The 16,401-nt window shown below is 41.0% G+C and overlaps 1 protein-coding gene across 3 annotated transcripts in view; it reads right to left on the bottom strand.

Annotated features, from left to right (window-relative positions):
- RET (ret proto-oncogene) overlaps positions 1-16,401 on the bottom strand; it is an 85,116-nt gene that overhangs the window by 30,530 nt on the left and 38,185 nt on the right. Inside the window, exons 1-6 of one of the 3 annotated variants that reach the window (XM_075422967.1) lie at positions 11,444-11,505; positions 8,025-8,276; positions 6,054-6,347; positions 5,326-5,567; positions 2,997-3,198; positions 2,336-2,535 (exon numbers count right to left, since the gene is read on the bottom strand). In XM_075422967.1, the coding sequence (XP_075279082.1) occupies positions 2,336-2,535; positions 2,997-3,198; positions 5,326-5,567; positions 6,054-6,347; positions 8,025-8,226 (1,140 nt within the window). In that variant the 5' untranslated portion in view covers positions 8,227-8,276; positions 11,444-11,505. Of the gene's footprint in view, positions 1-2,335; positions 2,536-2,996; positions 3,199-5,325; positions 5,568-6,053; positions 6,348-8,024; positions 8,277-11,443; positions 11,506-16,401 lie in introns of those variants that run through there. The other 2 variants (XM_075422966.1, XM_075422968.1) reach the window with 2 other exon arrangements.

Here is a 16,401-nt window from a genome sequence, read left to right as displayed (position 1 = left end):
CCCGAGTTTAATAAAGTCTGGATAACGATAACGTTCCTCTTCACTGAATTCCAGGGACATTTGGACATATAACCTCTCTAAAAATCTCAGCTGATGTTATTCATCATTTGCCTCAGTAAATGCCAATAGAGCTTTAAGTCCTTTGATAAGTTAAATGCCACTGGGCAAGCCTGTACCATCAGGCCATGCTTCTGTTATTCAATTCATTTAGCTGCTCAAATAGACAAATGGCATCAGCCCAGCAGTTAATCATTTCTTCACGCTCTTGTGTTTTCCTTAGGGCAAGAAGACAGTTCAGTCTTCATATTGATTTGGCCCAGTACTTTGCCTCGCTACTCTGGCACATCACAGCTAATTTTGCAGACAACTTTAATAATGTGGAGTGCTGGGGACTAAGCTGCTTCCATTGACTTGTGCTCCAACCTGAGCACACTGTGAAGTCAAACCCAGCGTCAGAAGTAAGTGGATGACAGTAACTGATGGAGACCATCTCCAGAGCCAGGATGAGGTTTGCGTCTTGCTGGTCAAGAATCAGAACAAAATCTCTTTGTGAATTTGTGTTTAGGCAGCACAGAGATCTCTTCCCATAGACTTGGAGTCCTTCTTGCCAGAAACAGTTTTCCCTGCTGCTACTGCCACCCAGTGAAACCACAGAGATAGTGGGAGGCACCACTGGTTCCAGAAAGCCTTAAATTCCTTTTCAGATGTTTGACTGTCCTGACAGCATGCAAAACCAGCAGCTTTAAAAGTCAAAATTTTTTTTTTTTCGGTTCTGCATTCTGGAGCTAGAAAATGATATGCTCCCAGACCTCAAACAAATGCATTCATGCAGTCTAAGGTATGCACACATAAACATGGTTTAACCAGATTTAATTCAGAATTAATTCATTCATAATAATACTGTATGCATACACCTAAATGTAAAATCTGTGTGTATTTGTATACATATATATACACACACACATAAAAATCAATTAATTCGTATATATTCATACACACCTACCAGTTAAGTTTCCACACTTTTCAAAATTACAGTCATGTGACATACATACAGTTGGGGCCCATTTCTAGATGCTAAGAACTAGACTATGAGTATCTTACACACCTATGCTGTTATTTCTTTTAGGGGGAAACCCACCAATTTCACCTATCTTTAGGCGAAAGTTTTTTCCACCGCTGAGAATAAAGCTTTCATAATCCGGTGCTACAAAAAAACCAAACCTAACATAAAAAATAATCTGATCTGCACAAAAAGCAAAGAATATGCTCCAAGGTTTCTAACAGACTGCAAATGTAAAAGCTGCAGCTACAAGGCATCACAAAACATCATAAAGTAGCAGCTTTTTGTAGGGAGCCCCTGTGTGAGCACACTTGGTATCTTTTTCTTGTTTAGGATATTCAGTGCAGACTATGGGTAAAATGTCCCTTGACCAAGCAGTAGCATGTTTATTGGCCGTGCAAGGCCTGTTCCGTGTTCTGAAGAGCTATCAGGCCATAGTGCATTTCACCAAATTAAATACAAGAGCACGCAATACATCTAACTTTCCTTTTCCTTTCTTTTTACAATTAACCAGAGGCGTAAAGATTAATAAAGCTGAATTCTTCCTTAGAAGTCTTCTAATGAATTGGTTTTCTCTGCAATTGGGATGATCATATTTTAGCCTCAGTCCTCCTCTCTGCTACAATTACAATGGCAGTTTTATAGCTTTATTTAGTTATGAGGTATCCTGTCCACCAGCTTCCCCAAAATGGCTCATCACTGATTTTTTTAATATTCACTTTCATAACATTAATTATATTGAACTAGTTCCTTGTTAATGTACATGTTCCACAGGAATTACATTGTAATTTTCACCTGATTAATGTCAACCTGTTAGAAAGTGTTTCTGGAAGGTATTATTAATGGCAATGGTGGTGATTAAGCTAAAACGAAGGTTTAAATTAGGAAACACATTAATATCTAACTAGCCATTATCTAGAGAAAAGCTATTAACATACTGGAATATGTAGAGCTGGAACAAATTTCTTCTTTTTGCCCTTGATATTTTTCCAGTTACTTATGCCTAAGCCAGTCACAGCTGCAAGTCCTTCTGTCTCTATTTCTCTCTATTAATACTTCCATGCGTAGCCCTTCTGCTGTTATTGTGTGATGGGAGAGCTAGCGTCCAGTCAATATGCTCTCCACTGCTTCCATCAACAGCCATACCGACACCACATTTTTCACCGATTCTACTCAAAACAGCTACAACCAACGCTTTAATGCATCTCGCCCCAGTGATCTATCTACTAAGCTCTGTCTCTAACAAAGTGGAAGTATAATTAACAGAGTTCTTACTTGTGCAAAACGTTCAGCATTTCTGTTCACTGTGAACTGGTAAGTCATGTTTGGAAACTGAATGCTGACAGGGAGGATGGAGACATTGAAGTGAAGCATCACCGATCTTTCTGGGCCGTGAAATTCTGTGTCGTTCACCAAAACATCCAACTGGAAGGAACGATGCTCTGTGACTGAAATGCTTTTATTCAGTACCAGTTCTGCAAAAGAAAAGATTGGTCTATTACCAACCCGCATTACCTGAAAACGTATGTTCTGATGCTGCAATCCCAACAAATTACATCAAAATTATACATATCAAAGTTAATCCTAACAGGAAACAGAAGGTGTGTTAAATATGAAAATATGCTCCTCTGGAGTTGTGCTCTGTGCCATTCAAGATGTTTGGAGAGGTCCTCTTCCTTTCTAACTGCCATGCCGAGAACCCTACAATCAGAACCCCTTGCTTTGCAATAGACACAGCATTATCCCATACACTCCCTATACCAGAGAGGCACAAGCTCCATGTTTTCAGTACGTGTTTAAAACTCCACGTTTCCTTAACTTGACATTTCTCAGCATTCTTCGGCTCAATATTTACAAAATGCTTAGGAAAGTTCAAGAGCTTATTGGTCAATTACTAACAAGCAACTTCTCCTTTACTGGAAGAAAGTGACCTTACTGTACTCGTGTTGAGTTCCCCTCACTTGGCTGCCATTTGGGCTGAAGTGGATTTCATTGAAGATGTGCTCTACCCGAAACGTTTCACTTATCCAGGGATCATCAGTAACGATGGTTCCTGTGTATTTCTTTCTGCTGCTTTCAAGGGGATAAATAGGTGTGGTGTCTGCATCGTATACAGTTAGCGTTGCAAGGACAGTTCCCTAGAAGGAAATAATAAATGGCATTGCTGAATGACCTTGAAGCTTTCTTCCCCTGGTACATGTTAGGAGATTCAAATATTGGTCAGATAAAACCTTACAACTTTCACTCAAGCCCACTTTCATCCAAACTCATTTTAAGCTTCTGGTTGTTTTGGTTTCGGCTGCTGCCGGCAACAAAAGCGCCACGCGGCCATCCCTCCCCCTGCCGCGGTGCGGAGGAGAATGAAAAGAAAGAGGCAGAAACCGGTGGGTCGGGGTAAGGGCAGTTTAACAGAACAGCAAACAAAAGGAACAGTAACAACAACGATACAGATAAGGAGAAAACACGACAAAAACAGACCCACTCTCGCGGACTGCACCGGCGCCGCACGCTCCCGAGCCGCGAGAGTGAGTCCCCGCCGCGCCACCCCCCCCACAGGAACGCAGCGAGACGGCACATGGTATGGAATACCGGGCTCTGTTTGGCCAGGTGGGGTCAGCCCCCACTCCCCGGCTGTGCCCCTTCCTGGAGTCCGGTGAAAATTAACCCTGTCCTGGCCAAACCCAGGACACTGGTCACCACTATTTCACACCTATCTGGACCTGAGTTAGAATCTCAAAAGAAAATGGCAGTGAAAAAGAACTTGTTACAGAGTCTATGTCTAATTACAGTGCTAAACTTTTGAGGTAGGCAATGAGTGCCCATGCACAGCTCTTGATTTTTTCTTTTTTTTTTTTTTAAATTAATTTTATTCTACAATACTACTAAAAATCAGATAATATGTGCACTTAAAGAGACAAGGAAATACATTCAGACAGGTCAAACATTACCTGAAATTAGAGGAGTGGCCTGAGTTGGCTGTCTTCTGCTTAGTCTACTAGATTGCTGTTCTCTACCTGGACACTGAACCCATCAGGCCTTTAAAATTTTGATTAGCAATTTTGTTGTTTAAAGTTCATTCAGTTACTAGAAAAGATTGAAAGTTTCCAAACACAATGCTTTTTTTCCATTGCAAAGTGACAGTGAAATTCACTCTGTTCTGAACGCTTTGTAGGCACATAATTTCAAAGAGAATATTTTACTTTATAAAGCAGTTTTATCAGATCTTGGCTTTCTATCATCTAGAGCTAAATCAAACTCCGAAATCTCAAAATTTTCAAAAGCGAAAACGAATTGCTTTACAATCAGGCAAACGTGAGGTGTTTGTAGGTGTTTTGCCAACACTTGTTCTAGTCGGGAGGTGGCAGCAAACCCCCAGAAAAATAATTCTTTTCCCTTCCAGACACAAACGTAAGCAAAACACGCTTGGAAGGGAAATCTGACAGCAAAAAACCGAATTGTCACTGTTGTGAAACAGAAGTCCTCTCATGAAAAATGCACCATTTAAGCCCCAAAAGAAGTACCTTCTCTATGCCATTGACTTGTAAAGGGTTGTTGCTCCAGTGGGAAGAGCCAAAGAGCTCACTTGCATACTTCACTACTGAAGCAAGGGCTGTACGTGTGCAGGAAGCAGACACAAAGACATCCAGGGGTTTAGACCTCTTGAAAGATCACCTCGGGAGGGCACCATCAAAGCAAGATCCTGGAGCTCTCGCTTAACAGCCTGACGCTGGAAACTTTAACGCCTTTGCAGATGCAATGTTTGTCTCCAGCAGACGACCGCTCCTCCTAACTTTCTGTTAACTGGTACGGCATCCTAATAAATGTTCTGAATGTAGTTCTGATATCTGATCTAGATTTGCATGTATGGGAAGGATACACACATACACCTGCTATAACGACTCTCATTTTTAGTCACCTGGGGGAAGCAACCCCATAATAAATACAGAGCAGAGCTCAGCATGGGGAGATACAGCGATCCTGACCACAGTCCTAGCAACTGTCCATCCTGACCGTGGAAATGGCTAACATTTCTTTACACTGTTTAAATCCTGACCCAGACTCTTCTTAGCTTGTGGTCTGAATAAAATACAGCTCAGCGGAGAGGAACTCTACAGACTCAGTGTTTTCTAGTCACGGCTCTGGAGAGCATAGCATGGTCACGTGCTTGATGCTGAGATCCATCACCCAGAGCACGGCGCTTCCCTGCCATCACTCCTCCCACCACTGCGCTCCTACACTAGGGACTAGAGAAAGGAGAACGTTACCTCTTTCCTGCTGAACTCCACGACAGCGTCTGCGGTATCGGTGCCATTGGGAAGGAAGGGAGGAGAGTCATCCTCGTCCAATACATTCACCAGGAAAGGCACCTCCACCTGCATTTCCCTGAAGCCCTCTCTCACGGTGCATTTGGCAATCAGCTCATATCGCTCTCTCTCCTCCCGATCCAGGCGCTGCGTCACACTCACGCCAGTGGTGTTCTCATTGTATCGGAAGGGCACGCCTTCAGCTGAAAAACACAGCCACAGCATAAATAGGGACAGTCACTTCCCATTATAGGACGCTGATTTTTTTTTTGTTTGTTTCTTTAATACTTTTTTGCAGTCCAGTAAATCCATTTGGACATCGTGACTGCGTAATAAAAGGCAGACTCAGAAGTGAAAGAGAAGGAGGTTGTGGGGTGATACTAGGGTAGGCAGAAAACAGAACAGATGGGAAGATCCTACAGTCTAGAAGCAGCACAATTTAAAGCTCAGGATATTCCAGATCTGATCTTAGCAGGTGCAAACTTCTAAACCCAATCTTTTTTCCTTAAGGGACAGTCCTCCTTCCCATCCTCTCTGTGTATCAAAGGCAAAATCTTCAGGCTCAGTTCATGTTTGCAATGGAATTTCTTTTATGGAATCAACCTACAGGATCTACTACAAAAGAGATCTTAGCAGTGCAGTTGGTTACATCTCTTGCTGGTACGTGAGCAGCTGAGTTCCAGTTTTACCTGACAGCAGTTTGTAGGAAATGCTGAGATTCTGACACAGATGATGAACTGAGGGTAACTGGAGCTGATGAAATGTGCCAGGTGGTTTATTCTCCTTGATGTGAAAGGAGAGATCCATTTCTGTGAAGCAAAGCTGCCTTGCTGTCAGGGAACCGCAAGCTGGTGCAGTAGCATTGATCAAGGAGAGGAAAACAGTGGTGCGCATCGCAGAGTCGCATTCCTTCTCTTGGAAAGGGTGGGATGAAAGGAAGACATACAGCACCACCTTTGATAATGGTATCCAGTTTCCTACAGCTTCAGGACAAAAAACACCAGAAGAAATATTTTATAGAAGACAAGCCAGCATTTCTTTTACCCATTTTGTGCTCTAGTCCATTACTCCACAACCAACCATATACTCCTATTATGTAATATAACAATTTTTGAATACGTTATCTGCTGGTTGGAAGACTTTAAATCTTACTCTTAATAACATAGTCTTAATAACACCAACAAGCCAAAAAACTATAGGTCTTACCCTCAATTTTACATGGTAGAACCTCACAGAACGATGCCAGCGTTCTGTCTGTAAGACACTGACACAAAACACGCCACTAACAGTAATCAGCTTTTTGCTAGGACTGCTTTTTCGGGGGACTAGAGCAGCATGGGGTGGCAGCAGGGAAAAAAGTGTGCAAAATGGCAATAAATATTCAGGACAGACCCATAGCAACTGCTAGCTGTCCTTTAAGTCACAGTGTTCTGACAGCTTATGCCAGTTGAGGATACGCCCAAATTGTTTATGCCTGGAGGACAAATTGCTTCATCATTTTGAAATATAAAGAGCTGGTCAAAAGATAACATAGGAGTTAAAATCAACCTGTGGCATCTACTAATACAGCCTCGAGCCTTAATTATTTTGATTACCTTGCTTTGACTGCAGACAGAATGATAGCATCTCTGTAACAGACCTTATTCACTTGAAAACTAGGTCACTTTGATCCATATGAACAAAACAAGACCCTCAGGTTCTGGGTGGCTATTCTTTGTTCAGCTACAAATAGCTATCTGATATTCACGAACACCAAGTACCAAAAATGCATTGAAAATGGGTGACAAATCAGGCACTCAGCACTTAAAAAATAAAGCAGTAAGTGTCTGAAGTTGAACACTGAAACATCGAGGCACCTCAGTCACAGGGTAGTGTTGATATATGGCTCTTGCAAACTCTGGACAGTTACTACAGACTCTCTCCAACAGCAGAATTTCTGCAACTGATCACAGCGGTATGCCATTAACTCCTCGCCCATTTCCTGCTTCACCATCTAATGATACCTAATTTCCTCATAGATCAAAATCACCAAAAACCAATTTACTGCTAGAGCATAAAAGAAAGGGAAAAACCTGAGATAACTAATTTCTGTAGTTTAATCGTAAGGTTCTCTAACAAAGTCAAACCTCAAGAGAGGGAGAGGGATACACTTAACCATTTCTTCCAAGAGCCGTTTGGCGTTACGTGCAAACGTACTTTGCGAAACCATGTCACCAGAGCTCAAGGACTGTTTGTATCAGAGCTTGAACTAATCCAACTGGTTTAGTTGTTGGACTACCCAGTCCAACATTGGTCTGGGCACTAAACGCCCAGAATTAACACAGTGGAATTGGCTTGATTTGCATTAGTAGATGAGCAAACTGCAGATCTCAGTGTAAAGCTATGACTTATACAGCTGAGTAATGCAGAAAAAAATATGTCAAGTAATGCAACTTTCCCACCATATTGAGTCCACAGTGCGAGCAACCAGATCAGGTCAGCACTTGCTTTGGCATATGGTTCATTGCATTTGCTGCGGGTTTCGCTGGGTCTGGTTTCTCATTTTAAAAAGGGCAGATGGGTTTTTTCCAAATTTCATGCTTGTATGCTGATGGATAAACCTCATGATCTGAATGTACTTTGGTTTAACAAACAAGACAAGCCAGTCTTCCCATACTTACGCAGCATGTTAAAGTCTTCTCTATCCAGGCTTTTGCTGAGGTAGAGAAGCCCTGTTTTCTCTCTGATTTGAAACCAATTATTTGCAAGGGATCTTGCTCGAGAAATGATGAGATTCTGGCACAGATGAAAGCGGGCCACCTCCCCATGCGAATCTCTCAAGGCGTGGATGCGCAGGAGCGGGGTACCTGCTGGCTGATCCATGTAGACATTCTCCGAGTACTCTTTCCTGGGGAAGTAGAGACCAAAGGTAGCTGCAAAGAAAGGCACACAAGAGGAGAGGTGCTCCCAGTTAAATAGTTTTTGCAGTGGCATTTTCTTAAGAGATACATTTCCAAAGATCCAGAGGCTTCGTTCTCTAAGGATTAAAGAAGCATTAAAAAAGATGTGGAAAGTGTGGAAAGAGGCACATCCTCATCTGGCGTAAATCAGTATAGTTTTACTGCACTCAAGCCAGGGACTTATAGCCACCAAAAATTTGGCCTATAGTTTACGCTCAAGTTACGAAAATCATCTGCTTTTTGAAAGCAAAACCTCTTTGCTGTAAACATGGCCCAGTTTAAGCAGAACGCTTAATGAAGCTCTGCTTGCCAAATTTCACTTCAGTCTGTATCCGGAGCTTTTCGGCTTTTCGGCTAGTGTAATTCCACTATCTCACAGATAATATTCAAAGAAGGAAAAACCCTTTGATGAAATCGCACACTTTAGAAACCCAAACATACCCTCTGCTGAGAGAAAACACAGAAACGCATCACATACTTTTCCTTGGATTACGTAAAACCTCTCCTACATTGGAGTCCAGGCCAGCGTGATACTTTTGGTATAGCAAATGGGAGTTGTTTAAATAAAATTGATATGAAAGTCTTATACGTATTTAAAATATGACAGATGGGAAAGCAGAGAACCGACTTGTCTGAAGTGGGGAGGGAAACGTACATTTATTTTTAATACAATGGCTGTGACTGACCCAGTGTTCTTCTCCAATTTTACCCCTCCACACCCCAACACTGCAGATATTTACATTTAGTAGGGCTCAAGTTGCCCTTGGTGCCTGCTCCTCCAGCTGATCTCATCTCACCAGGTCACTCTGCAGTGGCCTCTCTACCCCCTTTCCAATGCTTCCCTTCCGATTCTACTGCTTGCAGATATGATCAGAGTGGAGCGCTTCACAAGCAAGGAAAGTACAAAGTGATGCTCCTTGCACTCGTGCACACGCACTGAAATACTGGAACTGCCACTCTCGTACTTCACCTGCACTGACAGCCAATACTTACTCCCATACAAAAGAATACTTGCATATTCCAGAATTTTGCATCATTTAATCTGATTTGATAAGGAGTAAGGCATATAAAAGGCTCACACTTCTGCTGAACAAATGAAAATAACAACAGTTTCCATATCTTACTAATATAAGACTATCTTAGCTTAACTCAAGCCAGATACAACTGGGATACAGCAGTACAATTAGGGCTATAATGCCAAAACATCTTCAAAATAGCATCAGGCTACAGCACGTATTTATTTTTTGTTATTGGATCCATACACTGTTCTACTGAATGGAGAAGACTGCAAACAAACTGTAAACAAGAGACCTCTAATTTTATTTGGAGATCCCACAGAAACCACTGTACCTTGCAACAATTCATGACATCATCAGTATCCCTGGATGCAATTACATCCCCGAGGTTTACAGAGTCCCATAACTTTTTCTACATATACTTTGCAATATATGAATAAAGTGGTAGAGGAATACAGTAGGTGAATTAGCGCCAAAGTAATTAATTCAGAAGGAAGCCAACAATAACCTTTTTGAGAATTTTAGAAAAGCATTAACTCCTGACATCCTTTGTCTGGAAGAAAACTACTACTTCTGATTCTGGTGCTCTCACTATCTTTTTTGTATGTTAGATTCCTGAACATTCATAATAAATTTCAAATATTTTTCCTGTCCCCCTCTCTGTCTTTTTTGAAGTGCCAGAAAACCTGATGGATACCCATTGCTAGAAGTCCTAACAAACTGGTTCGTTAACAAGAGAGATAAGGCGATATCCCAATAGCAGGCCCATTCCCAGTGCAGGCAAACAGATCTCCCTCAGGTATTTTCTACAAAATCTTGATTCTAGAATTAATAATAACTTCCTCACATGAAATTCAACACTGAAAATTCGCTGCTTAAGACTTAAAAATGACATTTAACCCACTGATGCATACAAATGAGGCTTATACAATACTAGCAACAGGACAGAGGAATATTTACTTATTTCCTTATTTCTAAGACAGGGACAAACAGTTCTAATGTGAGCGATGCTGTGTGCTCAGCATCACAAACGCATCACGTGCTGCAAGAACGGGCACCGTAGCAGAGACATGAAGTCACCTCCAATAAATGGAGCATATAGAAAATACAGTATACATAAACAGTGTGAATGTGTAAAGTGTGAAACTGGAAAAGGGAAAAAATGGATTATTATGAGTTGTAATCATTTATTTCCTTGTCTTAAACAAGTGTTAATCTTTATATGCTTTGCTCCACAAATCTGGGCACACACTGCTTTCTAGTATGTACAGTCATGTTTAATAATGCATATGAATAATTATGACACACGTTGCCACTTAAGCGTTTCAAACTTTGCATGCAACTACACCTCAGCAGAGGTCAGCATCCTGACTGCTCTGCACTTGAAAGAAAAAATTAGTATTTGTGCTGCAGACTCTCTGAAATTCTTTGGCATGAATTCACAGGAGCAGTCTTCTCCACTCTCAGAAACAAGGGGAAAAAAATCCTGTAATATAAAAATTTTATTTCTGTGTAGATAACAGAAATGCAAAACAATGTTTTGTATTTTGAGAAGAGAGGGGGATTCCTTCATAAAATAATTTGGAATTTGCATCGCTAATTAACCAGAAATGTTTTTCACAATCATAAAAGCCACTTCAAAAATTAGGGAAAGTTGCTGTAAGAAATTTAAGTAGAAGCAAGATCATCTTCTCCCCAATTCAAACCTAAAAGCTGATGAAACTAAGTTCTGTCCATCAAACACATTAGTTTTTGGTACAGAACATACTTCTATATTAAGGATAGCACCTAAGGATAGTTTTAAGTGATACCAGCGGATCTGACATACTTTCATGTTTTACTTAGAAAACAAGTATTTCAAGTGAAGAGACTTTACAACACTGTAGAAACTTAGCTAGTAAAAGTAAAAAAAAAAAAGAACCAAACAACCTATAAATTTGATTTAGCCATGTAACAAGATGCGCCCAACGCTGCTGATCTGGAAATTACAGGGATTTTGTGAAGTGCTTTGTGTCACTCTAACTCCATTTCAACCACTGAAAGAGATGAGAGGTTCACAACAGACTACCCAGGTCACAGCCACGCTCTGCATATAAATCTTTAGAGGCTGATTTTGAAGGAGACCTTTGAAGTAGAAACGTAGCAGTGACTTGTCCGAGCTGTGTTCATTCCTTTAAGCCCTAGTAAGTTAAAACCAGATTCAATAAACTTGCCATCTGGCAAGGAGGAAGAGGTTCTAATCCTGGCCACAGTTCCTTGTGTCCTGAAAAAAAAAAAAAAAAAAAATCAATTTCCAAAGACTTGTGCAAGCTTCCTATGGAAGCCAGATGGAGTTTATATTAAATCTGCCATTTAAATAAAGAGGAATTGAGATGGTTACGCTCAAAACTGATGGTTAAAGTGCTTTTGCTTAGGAATTCAAAGCAGAGAAACATTTCGTGTCACAACCTTGAAATACACTACGAGAAGTTTGTGCTCTGTAACATAAGAGAGAGAGAGAGTATTACTGAAATATTTTGGAATCTCTGTACTTTTTTTTAGAGGACGCTTCCACTCTCCTCTATTCCACAGTCAGCACAGAAAACACGGCAACCTCTGATGGATGAGCAATATTACGTGATAATAGCATATCAGTAACATTGAGAAAAGTGATCACGTTTAAGCGGATGTAATGCTACTGACTAATAGCTCCTACAGGAAATAGATACAGTTATGGCAGCAGTTTTCCAGTTCGGGGAGAGAAAGCAGATAAAATGAGAGTGGAGAAATGAGGTTATCTATACTTTCAAGCCTTCGTGATTGCCTCTTGAAATAAGGCAATTTTTCCTGTGGCTTTTTTCAGTCACAAATCATTAAGTAAATAATGCTTTTTTGATACAGATTGATTTTTTTGTACAAAGTTTGTTGTAGAAAACTTTATATGGTTTTAGTGCTTTTTGTGCTTGCTACTATACTCTCTAGTAGCATTGGTGGACTACCCTTGACAAAAACTGTTAGACTATACCAACATTATAATCTTATTATCAACCATGATGACAAAAAACAGAATTTAACTTTTTAGTCATAAAATGAAGTAGTATGAAATATTTTATCAGTGCGGAGCAAGACTTCATTGTGAGACATTCTCCCATCTTTAAAGGTACAATTGCAGACTGCAGAAAATGTGTTTTGAAATGAATTATCCCCGTCACCAGATTTGCTCTGGGAAAGGACGCACTTAGGTAACTGGAAAAACACCTGAGGTCTGTGTGGATCACTTGCAGAGTGACCTCAAAGCACACTGAAGATGGTGAGAAGAGAGGACAACCAGCACACAGTGGGGTCACTGGTCAGGAGCATCCCGTCACCCTGGTCCACCAGACAAAACACCCACCCACAACATCCTCTTCTGAAGAGAAGCCGGAGCAGGTTGCAGCAGCCAGTGAACAGCCAGTCAGTAGAACGCAGCAGGTAGCTCGCTCTTGAACCTGGGACTGAGAACTAAGAGCTAAACCCACAGAAACAGTGAAAGCAGCGCACCGTTCTAACCCAAGGCTCTCCACTCAACCACACCATTCGCCTCAAGCTGAGCAAGCAGGTGTCTTCTGTAGCTCATAGTGAAAATTCAAAGCTTAAACAACTGCTGTTTGGTTTAAGTTACACCACGTAGTTGAACAAAAAGGCTCGCTCATGATTTAAAGACTTCAGATGACCGAAATCTAACATCTCTCTAAAGTTATTTTGGGTTTCATTACTCATGTAATCTGAAAACTGTCTCTCTAGCCTGAGTTTTTGCTACCTTCCACCTTTTTTTCACCAGTTCATGTTAAGATACGCTTTTTTCCTGTAGATGAAAATCTTCACGGATCTCATGGTGCCTGCTGGATGAACATGCATTTAAAATCACAAGGACTGGTTTGTGGTTTTAAGAAAACACAAGCAAAAAAAAAATCAGAAAAATGGAAATGGAATGAGGGTTTTTTTTCATTCAGCAAGTAACATACACCTATATAACCCACATCTGACAAAATATACTCAGAGCTCCCCAGCATTTTGGAGGACAACACAACAATTTATTAAAAACAGTACAGCCGCAACAGTACATGTAATCAAAATCCTTAATCAAGGATTTACATGCATCTCCACGAGAAGAGGTATGCTTTTAATGCAGTTATAGCCCTATCATTGTAACATAATGTTATATAGCAGACGAACATGGGAGCCTGCTGTTAATAATCCCCCATTTGTTGCACAGCATTAGATTTCAACAAGCAATTATCTGGCAAGGTTAGTTTTGTGTTCCTGAAATAATTATCTTTACTTTTGATAAGGAGCCATTATGTTCCATTACTGGTATTAATACACCCAATGTTCGATTCATCAGAGAACAAGAGCAGCAATGCACTTGTATATTTTAAATTAAAGGACTTGCCCACTTAATGCCCTTGTAGCCCCACAGAATTAAGAAATAAACTCGCCCTCATAAACCAAAAAGTCAGTAATTTAGAAAAAACACTGTCACTTAATGGAAAGGTAGCATGGAACAGCATAGCTGGAAACAACACTATGTGGATTGAACACCCTGGAGGGTATTCAAGACAATATCCACCATTTAGCACAGGCTGATGCATCCCAGAAGCACAAAAATGTCTTTGTCAACATTTAGATGGATGTCTCTTCCGTCAGGGAGAACTATCCCCACCTTACGCAGGGAACTGCTCCAACCTTTCCTTCAGTTCGACAGCAGGATTTTAAATGAAGAACTCCTCGCTGCACTATCCATCACCGCGCTGGGACTCAGTTAAAAGGTAATCACAGAAGAACTATTTGCAATAGACCCGGCTGCATATAACCAAAGATAACCACTCGGAGAACTAACATTCACCAGGGCAAAACATGATCATGGTTTAAACAAAGCACCCTGAAAAGCTCTTGGATCTCTGAAAGGGACCCATCAACAAGGAGCGGTTCTGGAGCTCAGCTCATACCTGAGGTTCATGGCAGAGCACCAGCTGACAGTGCCCTTTTTAAAGCAGGGTGAGAGTTTCGTGTCAGAAACCAGACAGCCTGTGCCAGACGGAGATGTGGCCCCGGCACTGGAGGGACCCAGGCCCACTGTGCCCCCCTCCGCAAGTCGGGCACCGGGGTCTGGCAGCCTCCCCGACCACCCGGCGTACAACCACCGCCCAGGGGAGACCGCTTCCTGCACAAACACCAGCACCAAACGTTTCTCCTGGCTTTACACAGAGAAGTCCAGTCAAATTCTGCCATCAGCTCACTGAGGTTAGGCTGCAGCATTGATGCCCCAGGTAAAACTCCCAGTGTGTTGGAGAGTCGCTGGAACAATGACAAACAGAAGAACTGACATACGCTTAACTAACCAGCAGGCCATTCATGTGGTTCAGCAGCATGACATTACTTATTTTTAGGTGTGTTATTTTTAAGCCGATCATTACAGAAATTGTAACAGAAGTGATATGAACCAGAGAACATAAGAAACTGTATTAACATGAAAATGAAATTAATTTCTTTGGTATAAAACTGCTCGTCTGGACCCTAGGTTGGAGTGGACTAGGGAAAAGATCACTGTAAAGCTTCATACCAGAATTCTCTGAAAGTATGCTCAAACTTTACGGAGCTGGATTACCGCTAAGTTTCACATGTTGTGTACGTATAAACATAGCACAATTGTTAGAGAATGACAGAATTAATGTCAATAGTAGCAGTGTCAATGGAATACACGTATTTTACAGTATATGATACTTCCTGAGGGAACAGGTCCTTACAAAGTGATGGTAAGCAGAAACAATACTCAACTAGACCATATTCCAGACTTGTTAAACTGGTCTGCTTTAAGTTAATTGCCTCTCTTGTGATTTTCCTCTCTGGGTTCCCACGCTCATATTGAACACAACCCTGAACTTTAGGCTGAAAATACAGAAATTAAGTAAATACAACCATTAGATTAAAAGGCTCAGCTGACCACCTGTACTAACCTGCTAGTAAGGAAAATGAGAATGAATTCCACAAGCTGTTAACAAGATAGACCTGGTAAAGCCACAAGACGGATCAGACAAAAAGAAAGTTTTCTTCCTGCATTTTGAACATAAATTTTAAAATGTCAAGATCAAAGACAGACCATAAATTTGTCAAGAAGGAAATATTTCAGCTGGATTTGTGAGAACTGTCAAGATTTTCATTTTTGTCTCGATTCAAGAATGGAAAATCTGTGCAGCACAGTATCTACCTCCAGCAAATGGGACCAGGCTTCTACTAACGCTCTACTTCCCAGTTCACTTACGCCCAGTTCAGACCAAGGTCAAACCCGTGCCCACACTTTCCTTTCAGAGCCTGTACTTCTAGGTAGGTTTTAGAAACTCCTTTTTCAACTGCTGTAAATGCAAAAAAGGCTAGAAGCTTCCCTTCTCTTCCTTTCTTACGTCTTTTCTTTGTTTTGGTAGGGGTTTTTTTTTGGTGGTGGGTACTTTAGCAAGAAGGTAAGTTTTTGATGCGTCATTGTTCTAAATGCCAGGGTCACTAAAACTTCACCCATCCGTCACAGAAATTAACGTGCACAGAAAGGTTCTGTAAGGGATTGCAAATTCTTCAGTTCCTGATTCTGTCACTCCTTCTTATTGGTGTGATTAAAGACTCCTTCATTTTTCAAGTATGGCTTAATTGCTTGAGAATAACTGGATGTAATTTTGCTCTGTGTGAGTGCAGAACTGAAATGTAAGACAAGGAAAGTGACTCTCGTATTGCAGCACAAAATACATTAATAAATGTTTAACAGAATTTATTTACATCTGAGCCAAATTTAGGGTGTTTACCAGGCAGCATAAAAAAAATGAAGGTAACAATGTTTCATTTTTATACCACTCCAACTCAGCTCTGTACAGACACGATTTATCACGTCCCAGACTTCTGCATTTCCAATGAACTCTCTGTATTTCGCTTTGACAACTGAGTTTACAAGCAGCAGAGAAATCACCTTACAGAGAAAGCCTCTGCTAAAAGCTGCAAAGCTGGAGGCTTTGTTTAGGCTTGCTAGAGTAGGTGACAAGTAAAAATCTTCACTTAAAACCTGTCAAGGTAGAGAGTGT

The sequence above is a fragment of the Opisthocomus hoazin genome, chromosome 6 (assembly GCF_030867145.1).
Source record: "Opisthocomus hoazin isolate bOpiHoa1 chromosome 6, bOpiHoa1.hap1, whole genome shotgun sequence".
NCBI lineage: Eukaryota > Metazoa > Chordata > Aves > Opisthocomiformes > Opisthocomidae > Opisthocomus > Opisthocomus hoazin.
The sequence above is the reverse complement of the archived record's forward strand: the minus strand, read 5'-3'. Positions and strand labels throughout refer to the sequence as shown.